At 39.5% G+C, this 19,340-nt stretch overlaps 2 protein-coding genes across 2 annotated transcripts in view; both read left to right on the forward strand.

Annotated features, from left to right (window-relative positions):
• The window catches only part of LOC136852412 (uncharacterized), a 336,382-nt gene that overhangs the window by 283,535 nt on the left and 33,507 nt on the right, over positions 1–19,340 (forward strand).
• Positions 3,636–5,920, forward strand: LOC136852356 (uncharacterized). The gene is given in 2 exon segments (XM_067126940.1): positions 3,636–4,790; positions 4,792–5,920. Coding segments are annotated over 2 exon segments (1,674 nt in total). The 5' UTR covers positions 3,636–4,119; the 3' UTR covers positions 5,795–5,920.

The following is a 19,340-nucleotide window of genomic DNA, read 5'->3' on the forward strand; positions in this document are numbered from 1 at the left end:
ACGCGCCATGACTGTCTTACGCTTGTTAGCCCGTCAACCGCTAAACTCTTACTGATGTTTAACTTTTCAAACTGAACTCGCTTAGGTCATAGACCTCAGCTGATTGGTCTCTTATAATCGAAAGGAACCAATAAGGGTCTTCGATGTATGGCATTCATTTGAATTACCCACGCCAAACCCCAACGATTGTAAGGCGTACGACGACGTACAAACAACTAGCAGATTTTCTGTTGTGTCACACATGAATTTCTATATACATAATCAGTTCATATATATATATATATATATATATATATATATATATATATATATATATATATATATATATATATGTGTGTGTGTGTGTGTGTGTGTGTGTGTGTGTGTGTGTGTGTGTGTGTGTGTGTAATTCTAGTAGCCACAATGCCCTCTTAACTTCTCGAATTCTTCGCGCTTTGGCCAGGTCGGCAACGTGACCTCCTTGTGAATATGGTAATGCGGGTTCGATTCTCGTGACCGCTATTCACAGGCTCTTCAATTTCTTCCGTCTGGATATTTTCGGCTTCGTAGTTACAAGCATATCCAAAAAAGCGCGAAGAATTCGAGAAGTTAAGAGGGCATTGTGGCTATTAGAATTACATATGTGTCTGGTAAAAGTGACCAGTAGATTCTACATATATATATATATATATATATATATATATATATATATATATATATATATATATATATATATATATATATATATATATACACACACACATACATATACACACACACACATACATATACACACACAGTAAACCCCTGTATTTGCTGGGGATGCGTACCACACAAACACACCGCAAATACATAGAACCCTCTTAAAAACACTTAGAACTGCCTATTTTGATAGTTCAGACACAAAAGAAAGCAAAAAATGCTTATACAGGTATTATCCTACTTGGGATGGCATTAGTTTCAAAAAAAAAAACCATCGTTTGTTGGAATAAACGTATCTCGAATATAGCCTAGCCTACACTAGGATATTCGGTGCCATGTATACATATATGGTAGCCTAGCCTACACTATAAAGTATACTCCATACATACATACACGGTATAGTAATTATTAATATCAGCTAATTCTGGAGGCTCATGCAGAGTGACTTATGATAATTCAATACAAAGAGAAATTGAATAACAAACAAGAATTAGCTTAGCCTACACTATGGTATATGGTATACATTATTCTACATTATACTGTATTCTATACTCACATATCGTATTGTAAAAACATCAACATAACGAATATGCATCTTTTGCATGGCTCTTTTAAAATGTTATGCGTAAATTCACTATATCCAATAATATTGTATATATTCTTATATTGCCTTTGTTTTATAAATTGCGATCATAGCGATCAATGTTTTAGTTTGGAAATGTTTTGGTGTTTATTTCGCCGCATTTAACTCAGTTCAGAATGCTTTTCTTGCTTCCAGTTAGTGTAAATGAATCTCTAACTTTATTTATATGGGGCAAGGACATTTTTCGTTATACTGTACAAAGTGTCTTTAGGTCGAAATATAACTTCAAATACGTCTCGTTGTGAAATTAATTTAGCAATTTTTTTCGTTAATATACTGATTACGGCCATTTGGAGCATGTTTGTTTTGTGTAAAAAAATCAAGATTCCGTTTGCTATTTTCACTTGATTTCATCATAATACGAGCTATATGTATTTATCTTTTATCAGCGTAAAAATAGCAGTGATGTGTTCTTTCTTGCCCAGTAGTTTTCATTAAAATACTTCCAATTTTAATTAAGTTCGAGTTTCATCCATGATGCCGATGCACAATAATTTATAGTCATTAGCAGCTTATACAATGTTTTCTCAGCTTCAGCTACAACTTGAAGCATAAACTTATCACTGTATTTCTTTGCTGATCTTTTATCCATACTGAATAAGGGTATAATGTAAATAATAAATCAGTCCTATTCTACTTAACATCTTTTGTACTATAACCTACGGTAATTACGTATTATCGTACGGTGGTTGAAATACAAGCAAAAGGACTCTTGTTATCCGATTCAGTGGTAAACAAAACAACGATTTCTCATTCGATTGTTTATGGCTGACGCATTTACGCAAGAGTATAGCGTTACTAAAATACTTTTATCATTCTCTGTTACTTTTTTAACTAGAAGATGGGATAAAGAGTTGTAGGAAAAGAAGGTTGTCTATTGTAATTTGGTCTCTCTTGCTGCCTGATTGTACGTTGCTGCCTGCGCCCGTGGGAAATTAAAAAATATTTTATAAAATATTGTCGTATTTGTATTAATTGCTTACCCCATTGCAAAATCGAATTATTATAAGGTGAACTATCGTAACTTGAGCAATACCCGAGTATTTTAATAGTGTTATCACAAAAAAGTGCATTTAGTCATGAAATTGAGATGAAAATACAGTAATTAGTAAATATCTCTCAGTGAAAAATACATGAATGGGTAGATTTGCAGCGAATAATATGTGTACTGTATATATTCCATAGAGAAATCCGCAAACAGGTGAGTCCGCGAATTGTGGGACTGCAAATATGGGGGTTTACTGTATATGCATGAAATGAAAATGCAAAAGATATCTGTTACTCTATGTTGGATACCATCTCACATAGGATTAGAAGGCAATGAAAAAGCTGACACCTATGCAAAAGAGGCTAGAACACTGCCAATATCAGCAGAATTGTTACCATTAGAAGACTATACTAGATACAGTAAAGCGGTGATTAAGAAGAAATGGCAAAATAACTGGAGGAAAGCAATCTTAACAATAAATTAAGAGAAATAAAAGAAACTGTAGACCCGTGGCCATCATCCTATCAGAATTGCCGCAGGTTTTCAGTAATGTTGACACGGCTAAGAATTGGTCACACTAAACTGACACATGGTTATCTGATGAGTAACCCCCATGCCCCTATACCTATGTGCAAAATATGTAATATACAAATAACAGTAAAGCATATTTTAAAGGTATGCCCAAAATATAGAATCCAAAGAGACATTTTATTTAGAAGATATTCCTTTAAAGATATACTGTCAGAAAATGACAAATTTTCACTTTTTAATATTTTAAAATTCCTTAAATTTAATCATATATTCGATAAAATATAAGATTCATAGAATAATTTATAATATATTCCTAATTAATTAATTAGTTCTTAGATGAACATATGTCGCTAGGTTTAATTAAATTATTAGGTTTAAATAGCTTGTCTAATCCTTCGGGCCAGCCCTAGGAGAGTTAATATTAACTCAGTGGTCTGGTTAAACTAACGTTAAAAAAAAAAACTGTATATGCATGTGCGTATGAATATGTATGTATATGTATGGTAAGAAAATCACAAGAAATCCACATGATTTAGTATCAGCGAAAACCAGAAGAAAATAACAGTCAAAAGATCCTTACCAAGCACTTTTGTGAGATGGTTATTCAATCATCATGAGGGGCAGATATTTTGTGCCCTGACTCCATGAATAAACATCTAGTGAAAGCTCTTGGTTTTAAGCACATTAGTTAAAAAAATATATGAGGATCCTTTTGTTCAAGTGTTATATTTGCAGGAATCTTTTTGTGTAAAGCAGGATTTTTAATGGGTCTTGTTATCCTTAGTTTTATGTGTATGTACTGCATCGATGAGACTAAATGGTCCTAGACTCGCTTTGTTCCTTTGGGATTGTCTAACAGTTTTCTAGTGTAGATAAATATTCAGTATGTCATAGATGATAAAATATTTTCCTGGAATTTTTCATTTTTTTGGGGGGTAAAAAACTCCCAAGTTTTGATACTTTGTTTTGTACCAAGTTTTGATACTTTGTTTTGTACCAGATTAATAAGTAATCTAAAGAGGTTTTCTTTGTACAAAGTACACCAACGTGGCTTTGGTATATTTTAATATTATGGATTATGGTTGCCTAATTTGGCTGTCTACCCACCAGAAAATAAAGTTTATATCTACCAGTACTATGCATAAATTTTTAACACAGCCTGAGTTGAAGGTGACTGAAGTGTTTTGTTTGTTTGTACGATGAGGTTCATGACCAAAGAGGTCTTAATGTTCTTTTCCTTGCTTACAGAAAACTGCAATTCATTGTTGAAACAACTATGGCTCAAGAGCCTTATGATTCAAGAGAGTTCCAGAGTATGAGGGATTGCCTTAAGAAAAGTGTAAAGGATAATTTCAGTCGGCCACACACAAACGAAGAAGAATTAGAGATAAGAAAACTGAAAATGAAAGTAGAGCATTCAAGTCAAAGTGAAAAAATTCGTAAACTCTCTCTAGGTCAAAAAAGTAGTTCTGTAACTAAAGTTATAATGTTGGTTGGTGGAACAGGTACGGGAAAAACAACACTAATTAATGCTATGGTTAATTTTTTATATGGTGTAGCATTTGAAGATAACTTCAGGTTTATCCTAATTGACAGTGAAGATGTTTCGAAAAGATCAGAGGCAGAAAGCCAGACAGATTTTATAACAGCCTATACTTTTTATCAGTCTCCTGGGATGCCATTTGGCTATAATTATGTTTTAATTGACACTCCAGGCTTTGGTGATACAAGAGGCATTGAACGTGACCAGGAGATGGCTAAGCAACTGGAGGCATTTTTGAAACAGGATTATGGAGTGGATGAAGTTGATGCCATAGGTCTTGTAACTCCTGTTTCAGTCGCTCGTTTAACACAGTTCGAGAGATATGTATATGAAGGCTTATCGTCTCTCTTTGGGAAGGATGTAAAGGAAAATGTATATATCATGGCTACCTTTGCAGATGCAAAATCCACTGGTTCAAGAAGCGTTAAAAGAAGCAGGAATCAGTTATGCTGGAATATATAAATTCAACAACAGTGCCCTTTTTGCTCAGAACCGTGAAGGTGACCCTACCCATAAAGAATCTTATTTTGACAGTGAGGACTCGGTTCACATCTCTAAGCTGTTCTGGGAGGCAGGATACCGTAGCTTGAGGAATTTCTTTCTCAAATTGTCGAAGACTAGTCCAGTAAGCCTACGTCTTACAAGGAATGTGTTGAAGGAGCGAGCTCATTTACAGCTAGTTGTGTCTGGTCTTCAAGAACAGATTCACAATGGACTGCAGAAACTTGGAGTGTTAAAACAAGAACGAATAATGCTTACTCAAATTATTGAGGATATCAAAGGAAGTTCCAATTTCCAAGAGGAAGTAAAAGTTACCAAGATTAGAAAAATTGACTTAAAACCGGGGGAACATGTTAGTAATTGTGTAGAATGCAATTTTACATGTCATTATCCATGTTCAAAAGATGATGATATGAAATGGAGTTGTTCAAGCATGAGCCGATGGCATTGCATACAGTGCCCTGCTAAATGTATTTGGAATGTTCACAAAGACATGAGATTCAGATATGAAAGTACAGTGGTCAAGGAGCAGCGAATTATTCAGAAGTTACTTGAACGCCATCGTCAGGCACAGTTCCATAAAACTTGCAAAGAGCATGAAATAAAGGTTCTAGAGAGAGAGATAGAGAATCACTCCTGTTCGGTAGGAAGTAAGATTAAAGAAGCTCAAGATCACATAAAATGTCTCGATGGAATAGCACTGAAGCCCAACCCCCTTTATGCCAGAGCATACATTGATCTTCTGATAGAATCGGAAAGGATGCAGAAAAACTGTAATTTTGAGGATAGAATCTGTATGCTGCAAAAACTCAAACATGAAGCAGCTATTGTCGAAGGCATCAAGGGTCACTGTCAAGCATCAGGGGAATCATTACTGGAACACTTTCAAGGTCTTATGATTGGATGAACTGGTCAGGTTTTGGATCGGAATAACTATCCTGAAATCTGAAGCATTGCCAAGTGAAGCATTTATTTAGAATATGGTGAATTCCAATTGTAGAGGTATATGTAGCTAAATAAAATTCACCAATTTTTAAAGATTACATTCAAGACTTGCCTAAACTTCATGGAGATGCATGTATTTACATTCAAAAAATTATCTACAGCCAACATCAGTCACTTGAACAGACACCAACTTTAATTCTATCCATGGTTGAAACATTGTTCTTGGAAATTCGCTGCCTTTTGAATTGAAAGCAATGTTTTTGTGCACAATGTTTTAAGTCATCTACCCTACTGAATATTAGCTTAGCTTTTGTTCTTTCTAACAGAGAGAGGTCTCCTTCCAAGATTAATAGGAAATTGACTAAATCAAGATGAGCAATCGGCTCTTTTTTTTGTTTCCTACTACTGTAGTCTGTATTTTCTGGATTTCTCCTATTTTTTTGTATGCTTCTAGTGAGTAGATTAGTCTGTAATTTTCTGAATTTCTCTTATTTTCTTGTACTCTTCTTTTAGTAAGTAGATTAACAAGCTTGTACTTAAATACAAGACAGCCAATAAGCAAATTCGTTACATACCACTACAAGTTGGAGGTCCTAATTGTGGTTGGCATGTCTCTGTAGTTAGCTTGACAATTGCATTTTAGGACGTGATTCCTAGGTGTCCCATAATTCCTAGAGTAGCAGCACCAAAATAATCAAGCTTCTCGTGTGAATAGCAGAATCAAAATAATCATGAATCCTTGAGTAACATAACCAAAACATTTGTTACTGTGGGTACACAAACCTATCACCTATCATATCTGGAGTACCTTTCATCCGCTCGACCTGGCGCATGCACTAACTAACAAGGAGATACCCACAAAGATGGGGAAAGGATATACCTGCTCAAACAGTTTTCGTGAATAATTGTATCATGTGTACATCCCTCATTTCGTGTGCCTTATTGGTATCTTTTCCTCTTTTTTTTTTTTTTTTTTTTTGCATTTCATGTTTCCTACACTTGTTGTTTGTGAGGTTGAGTTCCCATGCATATTTTGTGCTATTTTGAGTGTTTTTATGTAACTTTGTTTTCTGTGATTGCTGGCATGGAGTATGTTTTTATGTAACTTTGTTTTCTGTGATTGCTGGCATGGAGTGTAAAAAAGATCAGTATTGTTGTGTAGGCAGTGATAAAGTTTGCAATCATTTTTTCTCCTTAGGTGATATATCCCATTCTTTTTTGTGTTTCTTGGAAGGGGAAAGAGCGTTCTCATGTTTCCTCTTGCCCTGTCTAGCCATACCCCTGCACCAGAAGTGATGCCTGATTCGTCTAGAACTTTCCACTCCCTATCCCTCTTCCTCCCCCTCTCTCTCCTTGGGCTTCCCCTCCAAGGAAGACTAATTCTCTGTTTGTCAGACCTCATTCCGCCTCTTTGGGGGATGGGAAGGGAGAAACTAAACAACTTGCGTCTTTTTTACACCCTCAGAGAATAAGGCCTTTCCTTAAGATTGTGGGCTCTCCCCTTTCTCAGTTTTTTTACTCTGTGGCAGGACAAGACAAAGGGCAGTTAGTGCTACTGTCATTAGGTCCTCTCTGCCACCCTCCCACCACCCTTCCCAGGATCTACCTCCCATAGCTGAGACTGGAAAGGTGCTCACTTCACCCCATCCTCCCCAGTTGTCTCACCTTCTTCTCAGGAGATCAAGACTCTGCCTCCCCAGAAACGTTATCAATTGGTATCCTCTTCATCATCGGATTATTCGTTTCAGCATACTAAACAGAGGAAGAATTGCAGTTAGGGAAAGCCTTACTCTTTTTCTCCACAGAGAAGCAGTTGCTGTAGTTGGTGCCCTCCAGGGTCAAAAGTTACAAGTTGGAACAGTCTCCCTCTCCCCATCGCTCAGGCAGCGATCCTGCTTGGGTATCCCACCAGGCTTCAGATTCATACAGAGATTCACGCTTCTGTAGGCAGCCTCCCTTCAGCCACCACTCCAGTGCAGACACCCACAGTGGCTATCGTTACTATTCAAGGGACAGGAGGAATAGCTGCTTTGTTCTCATCATCGTTCTTGATCCATGGACCAGAGGAGCAGACATTACCCCCACTCCCCGTCAGCCCCTATAGAAGGAACTGCTCCCCTCCAAAAAGACTGAGATGCTCGTGATCCCAGCACCATGCCCATGGGTGGGTTCTTCCTCCTGTAGGAGACAAGAACCTGATCCTGCTACCAATCCACTCAGGACCAAGATGCCCCGCACCTGGGACGATTTGTCCCCTGCCGCCTCACCCTCCTTCCCCGCCTTGCTCCTACTACAGTTTCCCATTAGCAACTCCTTCAAGAAGAAGTCCTCATTTGATCTGTCCAGTACCAAGTCATAGGGAGAGGAACCAAGACTAGGAGCAGAAAGCAGCCACCACTTCAGTCATTGCAAAAGTTCCTGCTCCCAGTGACACAGGTGAGATGTAGAGTACAGAGGGCCCCACCCATTTTGGAGCCTACCTCTGACCTGGACCATCGTTTTCAGGAGTTAATTGTGCTCATTCATGAGCTCTATGGCTTTGGGTAGGCAACAGCTGATTCAGCTTTACCATCTGGTTCAGTTTCAGAACGGATGATTGGTTCTGCTCTTGGAGATGAAAACATCAGTAAGGCTACCTTGGTCTAAGCATTCCTGTAAGGTCTTGGCTGAGGTAAACTCAATGATTTTCAGGCCATCTAGAGCCCTTGCAGCCAGCAGATCAGAAGACCTAGTAACCAAAGAAGTGCACAACACTCCCTTCCATTTTGATGCAGCACTGTGCCGACTTAATAACAATGTGCCCTTAGATAAATTATGAGAACAGGGCCTTTCCTTTAATCACACAAGGCCTAATAATTTGGAACTGGTCATGATACCAATTATTCAAGCCATTTATTGGCTGGACTTGCAGCAGAATGCAATAACCACACTCTTTATGAAGGATATTCCATCCCAATCCTGGCAGGAGGGCAGAAAATGATTGGTTTTATGGGGGTTGAAGCCTCACTGTCCTGGTTCATTAAGCCTCAAATTTATGGGCTAGCACCATTCTCCATAGATGAGATGCTACTTGAAACAGGTGTCTCATGAGAGTCGGCTGTACCTTTGAGGACTGTCTGTGAGGAACAGGTCCATCTCTGACTCTGCTTTCTACTTCCATCCAGGAAAGCCAAAGGCAGAGATCACCATCAGTGTGGAAGATTCATGAGATTTCCTTATATATTTGAAGCTGCTACCTCTGAGGCAACTAAAGGAACTAGGCCATCAACTTCGAGACTGTTGACATCTTGGCCTAATCAACCAACCTCCCAAATGAAACTTCTGCAGTCGAAACCTCAGAAATACCCTACCCTTCCATTAGCAGCAAAGGGCGTGGATACATCCCAGCCCTTGTGCCCCGCCTTCCATGGTCAATCCAAAAGACTTGGTATGGTCAAGAAAAGAGGAGGTTTCTACTGAGATTGGCGTTCCCCCACCTCGGCTGCCACAGGTTGGGACTGCCTCTCACTTTTGGATGGTGTGACAACATCTACAGGCAGGGGAATGGGTAGTTTCAGTTCCCTAAGGAATGGTTACCGACTACCCTACAAGGACTATCGACCTCCTCTCTGCCCAGTGCCAATCTCGTTCCTGACATATCAACCACACTCAACCAAAGCCTAGACAGTGTGGGAGGAAGTCAAGTCCATGCTCCAAAAGGGAGCAATCAAGATTGCTCATTCCCCCTTCCTGGTCTTCTACAGCCACCTTTCTCTTGGGCAAAAAGCTTCTGGTGGTTGGAAACCAATCATAGACATTTTGACTCTTGACAGCTACATCAAACAAACTCCCTTCACAGTGGAAAATGCCTACTCAGTGTTGGAATCTGTCAGGGAGGGAGACTATATGGTCTTAGACAACTTTCAGAATGCTTATTTTCATATTCCAATCCACCATGACTCAAAGAAGGTTCTTCAATTCATGTGCCAAGAGAAGGTCTTCCATTGAAGCTCTCTGCTTCGGCCTGATGACAGCTCCTCAAGTGTTCACCAGGGTCTCAAGTTGGAGCCGTTATGAACATATCTGCCTCCTGCATTACCTGGGTGACTGGCTGATCTTAGTCTCCACAGAGGTGGTGTTACTTTGGGATAAACAGCATCTGTCTCTTTGCCAGAGCCTTTGGATTGTCATAAACTGGTGTTAAATCCAATTTGGTGCACAAACAGATGATAAAAAAGCTGGACAGATTCTGAAGACCAAGGAAGTTCTCGTTGTCCCTGATTCTCACTGATTAGACCCGGGCTTTCCAAAATATCCCCAGGGGTCACATCAGGCATGCCACATGATTTCATCTGGCCCACAGTTAATATCAAGAGACTTATAAATCCCAGGTTTACCAGTGCAGCAGCAAAGTCACTCTAATCTAAAGCTTTTACTTTAAATTGAATTTATTCTACCAAGTAGATATAGATTTAAAGACAAGTAAAGAAGGAATTTGAGTTTTATTAAATTTGAAGCCAGATCAGTTTCTGAATATGAAACAAATTGTAGCTCTGTATCCATTTTTTTTTGGCAACCTATCTGTATGAACAGACATTTTCCAAATGAAGTATGACAAGTCTGTTGAGCAGATTTTATCAGATGAAAATTTGAAATCCATTCTCCCACTTGGCTCCTTAAATTTGGGACCTGACTCCTGTGAGACTTGAAAAGAAAAAAACTCATATTATCCTTTCTCACATTAATAGGTTGTATGAAGGAAGACAGTTATGTTTCTGGTTTACCTTTATTAATACCAACAAGTTTTGTTTTAATTAATTCCATGTGTTTTACTTTAGTTTGAAAAAGTAATGTACGAAACTGACATCACATATTGTTTTTCCTGTAGCCTACCAAGATGGCAAAATGTGACTCATTCTAAAAAGTTTGGAGACCCTTGGAATAGACAACCTCAAGGAAGTAGGAAGATGGGTACACACATGCGAACCAAACCTTGTATTGTAACCGATCCTTGTAACAAAAACGCAGTAGTTATAATGTTATAAATACATTAAATATTAAAATATTTTTAATGTATTTACAACATGCAACAAACAACACATATCCCAGAGATAACGATAAATTAACCTGGCTGATCACATTGCTTAGTGGCAAATCAGGGATTGCCCTTTGAACAATTCCTCTCTTTGATAAAACACTAAGATGCTTATGGTTCAATACTAAGATGTTTATATTGAACCAAAGCACTGTATTCTTCCCTATATATCTATGTGAGATGACCGAGATTTCAGACTTGCTCTAGTCTTGATTTTATCTTGTCTCTATCTCTGCCATGCATCTAATGAGTAACCAAAAAATCTTAGTGATTTAAACAAGATGTTACCAACTTGCAAGTGATTTTAAACAAGATGTTACCACCTTGCAAGTGATTTTAAACAAGATGTTACCACCTTGCTGATGTGCATGTTTATTTTAATTACGCTATCAAAATTAGTAGGGTAATCTGTGAGTTGCTTGTAGAAACTATCACTTTAAAAAGAGTAAAATAATTTCACATATCATCGTAGGAAGTAAAACTTGAGAGGATACTAGGTGCCTCACCCCACCTCATTTTATTGTAGTACTATGAATCTTGTTACAACATATGATTATGATTAATGAAACTGAAAATTGAAAATTGGGTGTAGAATATCTTCGAAATTGTGTTTTCAATTCAATCAGTGAGCATTTTGAGACTAAAATCCAAATAACACGAACTTCCTACCTTGTAAGCTTTGCGAATCGTATAAAAGCACTGCAGCTGATCACTTATATTGTTTAAAGGTACTGTAGCTGTAATTGATGTGCATATATAGAGGTACAGTAGCTGTAACTGATATGCCTGTGTAGGAAATAAAGTGTTTTGAACTCGTCTGTGGTTTTTAACCTTGTTGATAGTCTGCTGCGACATTAAGTTGTCACGAACAGTTGTCGATAACCCCCACCCCTTTGTTTTGGTTGTGAACCAGTATTTAGAAGGAATATGACTAGATACTTGTGTCTCAGGTCTTCAGTAAGGGTCTATACAGCAGCTACAATTCTCAACATGTTTGTCATGGTTTTAATACATAACTGATCCTTATTGAAGAGGTGAAAACATATTTGACCATGTGGTCATTCTTATAGAACATACTTGACCATGTGGTCATTCTTAAATCATGTATTGAAGTAACTTATTTTACTAATCGGAGAAAAGCTCTGAAGATACATTGTTATAAAAAAATAATTTTAAGAATTAATAAACTGACTGTGCTTGAAGCTCCATGTAAATTTTTGAATTGGAAGTTGGTAGGCACATCACAACCAAGAGCAAGAATGTCAGTCAAGTCCAAAGGGTGAGTTAGGCTTGGACATCATGAGTTTTCTTAATCACTCGGTCGGATGTGGGTGGTTCGTGCATTGATTGCTCTCTGTTTTCAGGTTGCCATAAATTGACAAAACTATACATACGGAAGAAAGTTGCACATTTCCTTCCCTCTTAAAATAGGGAAAAATCTTATTTGATCAGAGGAAAGTACATGAAAATGTAATTGTGTGAGTGAATACTCACCAAGGACTTGCCTTGTATAATCAATGTGACCAAAGAAATTGATTATTTAACTCGCAAGGATAAAAGTTGAAAAGTAAGAATATGTAATCTTCCATAATTTTTTACATATTAAAATTCAAAGGTGCTGAGAAGAAAGTATTTCTTTATACAGTATATTTTTAAATCAAATTTCGCATGAGTTCCATATGTTAGGGATGAACAAGCCATCTTGGGCTACCTCCACTGCCCATTCCTCTCCCATTTTGCTATTTTGCATCCAAGAATCTGTTGTGGTACAGGTGGCCTCGTGAATCTGGAAGAGTCCAGGTACCTCCAAGGAAGCCAGTAAAGTTTGCACGAAGTGAGAAAATAAAAATTCTCAAAGATTATGCAACATTACGAACACTGAAAAATTCTCATTTGGAAGTTGATAGAAGATATCTGGAAGCCATGCAATACATGAATGCATTCACCATGTAATAAAACTGATTAAATCTGCAATATATGACTTATGGTATACAGATCTACATACCTATTTCCATACAAAGGTATTGCAACAGCTTTATTTTGGTAAATACCATATGCCTATCATCAAGGGTGAAGGTGTGGTTAACCTACACAGCTTAGATTTTCATAGAGTCTTACATGCTGTTGTTTTGTTTACAAGCGTGACCCAGCTGCGCAAGCGCAAATTTCTTTCTTCTCACACTACAAAGCATCAGCGACGCATCGTCAGAGAGCGATTTCTTGACGCATTCGTGTTTTGCCGAACTTGTGCAAGTGTTAGCGTGTTTGTGACACAATAGGACGTACGCAGAGATGTCCCAACGTCGTCAGGACCCTGAAAGGCGCGTATTGCCTGTCGGTAGTGAGCGTGTGAGACGCATTTTAGACGTGGATGCTGGAGAGGGACCAAGCACCCAAAGGGATCCATCTTTTCAACGCCGTGTTGTACAGCCCCGTGTGGCCGAAAGTGACCGTGGCCCCAAGGGCCGTACCCTGTGTGTTTATGACCCATAGGAAACATCGGGGTGTCCTGAGAGGCATTCGTAAACATTTGGGAGGCCTCCAACAAAAGGACATTGATGAATACTTGTTGGAGCTCGATCGAGAGCAGGTGGAAAGTCCTCATTTTGATGGCAGTTGGTCATCTAGTGACGAGGACACCATGCCCGATGTCAGTGATGACGAGTATTTTCCCCCAGTGTCCGTACGAGAGCCAGAGCATGAAAGTGAACTCGAGTTCAGTGGTTTCAGTGCTTATGAGGGAGAGTCTGAGGAGGAGGAGGCACCGATTGTGGCTGGTGGGGACGAGACAAAGCGATGGTGAAAGTGAGGGAGATAGGCTAGTTGTTGGGGGGGAGTGCGAAGTCGTGCCCGTGCACATGCCCGTAGAAGGTCGCAATGTCGTGGCAGCCTAGGTGAAGGCCATTTGTCTGAAAGTGATAGGGTTGGTTGGAGGACCCCACCCCACCTAACATGCACCCATTCACGGCAGCACCTGGACTGACCGTCCCTGAGCCTCTCACTGCACTGGGGTTCATTCAGCTCTTCCTTACGCGGGAATTGCTGGAATACCTCGTTGCAGAGATGGCGGATTACACTCGGTACTGCTGTGAGGAACTGCAGACGACGACGTCGTATCAATGGCAGGGCTGCAACCTCATGGACATGGCGCATTTTTTGGGGCTCCACATTTTTTTGGAATGATGCCTGCTGCCGACATCAGGCAATATTGGAGGCGGAATTTTTTTTTAAGTATGCCCAATGTGCCCGGCATTATGCCCCTTGATAGTTTCCTGGCGTTGGACAGGTATTTCAGCGCCTTCAACCGAAGGGCCATAACCCGGAATAACCCAGATTGCCTCATCTTAGTCCGCCCAGTGTTGGAGTACATTCGTGAACGGTGCCAGTTTCTGGTGGTTCCTTCCAAGAACCTTTCTTTGGATGAGGGGATGATGCCATACAAAGGATGTCCAAGCATAAAAGTGTACAACCCCAAGAAGCCAAAGAAATATGGTGTGAAGTTATTTTTTATTATGGAACCCAACACTGGATACGTCGTTGACTTCTCTGTATATTCTGGGGTCTTTTCCACGCTGCACGAGTCTTCGGTCTTGTGGATGGTTTCCGTAACCAGGGATACCACCTTTTTATGGATAATTATTATAACTCGGTATCCCTGACCCAGGAACTGTATGAAGCAGGTGTGCACGTCAGTGGTACCCTTCGGTTGGTGCGTGGGGCCCCGAATGTCCTTAAGAGGTTCGCTAGCCACCTGCAACATCTGCCAAGAGGAGAGACAGAGTGGCGGCGGAAGGGAGATGTCTTCGTCATCTGTTGGAAGGGGTCTGACTCGTGCCCATGATTACGACCAGTCATGAGCCCATCCAAGAAGAGGTCGTTCAGCGGAAGAAGACACATAGGCAGGGCCAAGTTACGTATGAGGAGTTTCATGTCCAACGGCCTACTGTCATCGGGCACTACAATAGGCACATGGGAGGAGTTGATCTCTTTGATCAACTCATCCAGTATTATCCCTTCACCAGGTGAACCAGGAGGTGGACACAGAAGCTCCTCAAATACCTCCTTCAGTTGGCCCTCCAGAATGCCTACATCCTCTACTGTGGGTACAATTCCGACACCTGGAGGTTGTCCCACATCCAGTTTCTCGAGGTGGCCGGGAATGCCCTCATAAACTTCAGTCCTGAGGAGTGTCGCTAGGAGGGTCTACCTCTGTCGTCCTGCTCCTGCTGATGCTGCCCCTGCTACTGCTGCCGCCCTTGATGATGCCGCCGCCCCTGCTGTCCCTGTCCCCACTGCCGCCCTCCCTGACATTCCAATGTCCCGTCGGGTAGTGGACCCTGTGTGTCAGCTGCAGGCAGAGGATCACACACTGGAGCCCCTAGAAGAGCGTAAGCAGAAACGGTGCCAGGTGTGCCATATGAATGGCAGAAGAAGAGACACCCGGTTCGTCTGTCACACCTGCAAGGTAGCACTCTGCAGGATCGGGGAGTGTGACCGCAAATACCACACTGCGGTCATATATTGGAGTGCGTCTACCCGAGGGACACTGGAGGGCGCAGCGGACCGCCGAAGGGCGGCCCATCTGCAGTAAGGGCGCGCATCTCCCTCCTCCACCTGCACCTCGTCATGTCGAGAGGAAAAAATGCAAGACTCTTCAATGGAGGAGGGAGAAAACAAGACTAGAACGAAGAGTCAGGATTACGAGTGAGTATTCTGCATTGATTTTATATTTAATTTTATATTTATTACAAGTTTTTATATATCTGTATTTATTGGTGTTTTGTATATTATTTTGTGTTATGCAAAAAAAAAAAGTTTTTCACCTATATTCCTTTTAGTTATGTATTCGTACCAAAATAAGAAAATATATATATATATATATATATATATATATATATATATATATATATATATATATATATATATTATTTATTTATTTATATATATGTGTGTGTGTGTGTGTGTATGAATGTGTATATATATACTGTATAGATATATATATATTTTTTTTGGTAAGCAAAAAATCTTACATTCTAGTGATATTCAATCATTTACCTTCATTTTGCAACAAACGGGAAGTCTCTAGCACAATATTTCGATTTATGGTGAATTTTTGAAAAAACTTTTTTTACCTCCTCCACGCTAACTCTGCTGAAAATCTCAGAAATTCTTTAGTCACTTTGTCGTAATTTTTGCACTGTTTTCTATTAGTCGTTACATAAAGTTTTATATACAAAAATGTATGCAATTTCTTGTAGAATACAACAAAAAATAACTTCATGGTTGTAGCTTTTATCAGTTCTGAAATATTTTCACATAAATCACGATAACTGCCAAAATTTCAACCTTCAGTCAACTTTAACTTGAGCGAAATGGTAAAAAATGCAATTGTAAGCTAAAACTCTTACATTTTAGTAATATTCAATCGTTTACCTTCATTTTGCAATAAATTGAAGTCTCTAGCACAATATTTTGATTTATGGTGAATTTAAAAAAAAACATTTTCCTTACGTCTACGCGCGGTAACTCCGCCGAACATCTCAGAAATTCTTTCGTCTTGTTGTCGTAATATTTGCACCGTTTTATATTAGTCGATACATAAACTTTTATATATGAAAATGTGCGCAATTTCATTTACAATACAACAAAAAATAACTCATGGTTGTAGCTTTTATCAGTTTTGAAATATTTTCATATAAATCACGATAAGTGCCAAAATTTCAACTTCGGTCAACTTTGACTCAACCGAAATGGTTGAAAAATGTAATTGTAAGCTAAAACTCATACATTCTAGTATTTGCAACAGACGGGAAGTCTCTAGCACAACATTTCGATTTATGGTGAATTTTTGAAAAAACCTTTCCTTACCTCCACGTGCGCTAACTCTGCTGAAAATCTCAGAATTTCTTTAGTCACTTTGTCGTAATTTTTGCACCGTTTTCTATTAGCCGTTACATAAAGTTTTATACATGAAAATGTGTGCAATTTCATGTAGAATACAACAAAAGATAACTCATGGTTGTAGCTTTTATCAGTTTTGAAATATATTCATATAAATCACGATAAGTGCAAAATTTCAACCTTTTGTCAACTTTGACTCGACCGAAATGGTCGAAAAATGCAATCGTAAGCTAAAAATTCTAGTAATATTCAATCATTTACCTTCATTTTGCAACAAACGGTAAGTCTCTAGCACAATATTTCAATTTATGGTGAATTTTTGAAAAAAACTTTTTCCTTACTTCCACGCTCGGTAACTCGGCTGAAAATCTCAGAATTTCTTTAGTCACTTTGTCGTAATTTTTGCACCGTTTTCTATTAGGCGTTACATAAAGTTTTATACGTGAAAATGTGCGCAATTTCATGTAGAATACATCAAAAAATAAATCATGGTTGTAGGTTTTGTCAGTCTTGAAATATTTTCATATAAATCACAATAAGTGCCAAAATTTCAACCTTTGGTCAACTTTGACTCGACCGAAATGGTCGAAAATGCAATTATAAGTTAAAACTCTTACATTCTAGTAATAATCAGTCATTTGCCTTCATTTTGCAACAAATGGGAAGCGTCTAGCACAATATTTCGATTTATGGTGAATTTTTGAAAAAACTTTTTCCTTATCTCCGTGCACGCTAACTCTGCTAAAAATCTCAGAAATTCTTTAGTCACTTTGTCGTAATTTTTGCACCGTTTTCTATTAGCCGTTACATAAAGTTTTATACATGAAAATGCGTTCAATTTCATGTAGAATACAAAAAAATAACTCGTGGTTGTAGCTTTTATCATTTTGAAATATTTTCACATAAATCACGATAAGTGCCAAAATTTCAACCTTTGGTCAACTTTGACTTGACCAAAATGGTCGAAAAAATGCAATTGTAAGCTAAAACTCTTACATTCTAGTAATATTCAATAATTTACCTTCATTTTGCAACAAACAGGAAGTCTCTAGCACAATACAGTATTTCGATTTATGGTGAATTTTTGAAAAAAAAAAAAAATTTTTACATCCGCTCATTACGAATTCATGTATCATTTTGTGATAATAGTTTCTCTGTGTTGCTTTGATCGTTTTTACAGATTGTTATAGACCAAAATATAACAATTTTTAAAGTAAATTGTATTTTTCCTAACTATACAAACCCGAGGTCCTTTACATTAGGAGATTACTTTCAGGCGTACGCTGGAAACGGCTGTTGAACTTCAAACAAGGTGGTATAGGCAGTTAACTACTGTCCGGGAGGCGGGAGCACCGCCTGCCCAGATGTAAACATTCCAATTTGCTTTTCGGCCCAGGTACAGATTGAGGGGTGGCATGAGGTGGGCATAATTAAAATTGTTATTTGTTCCGACACAATGTACAAACCCTCGGTCTTTTACATTAGGAGACTTACTGATTGGAGGGAGGAATCTGAAAAGTCTCTCTGAACTGACTGGAGTTCACCACCTTGTCTTCCCTTCCTGGTCGTAAGAGCGAGGAAGGAAAAAACTACCTCTAACAAAAATCGGGTTGTAGGAAACGCAGGATCAGTTGTCAGACTTCTGGGCCCCTTTGCATGAAAGAGAAACGTCAGTTCATGCAAAGTAGGCTAGGAAGAATTGACGTCGGATGACAATAAGGCAAATACAAGTTTTGGGTTTGTCTCAAAGTCATGGACTCCCTCCTCCCCTTGCAAGAGGAGGGAGTGGGGTTCTTCTATTAACCTGAAAGGAAATAGAACGGAAGCTCTCGTTATGTGCTTACCTGCCTCAGTCGCCGGTCCAGCTTGTAACAGCGGCGTCCGCTCCTGCCCGTAGGAAGAGAGCTTAGGATGGGGAGAGGAAAAGAGGCCAGTCACTCAAGATTCATCTCCCAATCAGCACCGTACAACATAGGTGAGATGCAACCTGTCCCGTTAGGGGAGCTGGATAAGCTACACAACTTGTTGAGCAGCCACCACAGGACCCAAGGAAAAAGTGTCCAAGGACTTGTGTGCAACATCCCGGAGGTAGAAGGAGGTGAAGGTAGTCTGTCGGGACCACACCCCTGCCTTCAGCACCTGTGGTACCGACATATTCTTCCGGAATGCTAGGGACGGACCAATGCTGCGAACCTCGTGAGCTCTCGGACCGAGCGTGCGGTGTCGTCTTTTCCTGCAGCAGAGTACGCTCTCCTTATCGTCTCACGAAGCCAAAAAGAGATGGTATTCTTGGACACTTCTTTCTTGGTCGAGCCAGTGCTAACGAAGAGTCATCGACACTCAGGCCGGAGGTGCCAAGTCCTCTTCAGATAGCGCCGCCGCCACACCTAACAGGACACAGTAGCATCTCGTCTGGATCATTATCTACGAAGTCCTCTAGGGAGGATCGTGAAGGACTCGAACCGTCGTCAGGGACCGAAGGGTTTCGAGGAGTCTTCGCGAGCGAAATCCGGGATGAAATGGCGTAACTGAT

Source organism: Macrobrachium rosenbergii, chromosome 3, assembly GCF_040412425.1.
Source record: "Macrobrachium rosenbergii isolate ZJJX-2024 chromosome 3, ASM4041242v1, whole genome shotgun sequence".
NCBI lineage: Eukaryota > Metazoa > Arthropoda > Malacostraca > Decapoda > Palaemonidae > Macrobrachium > Macrobrachium rosenbergii.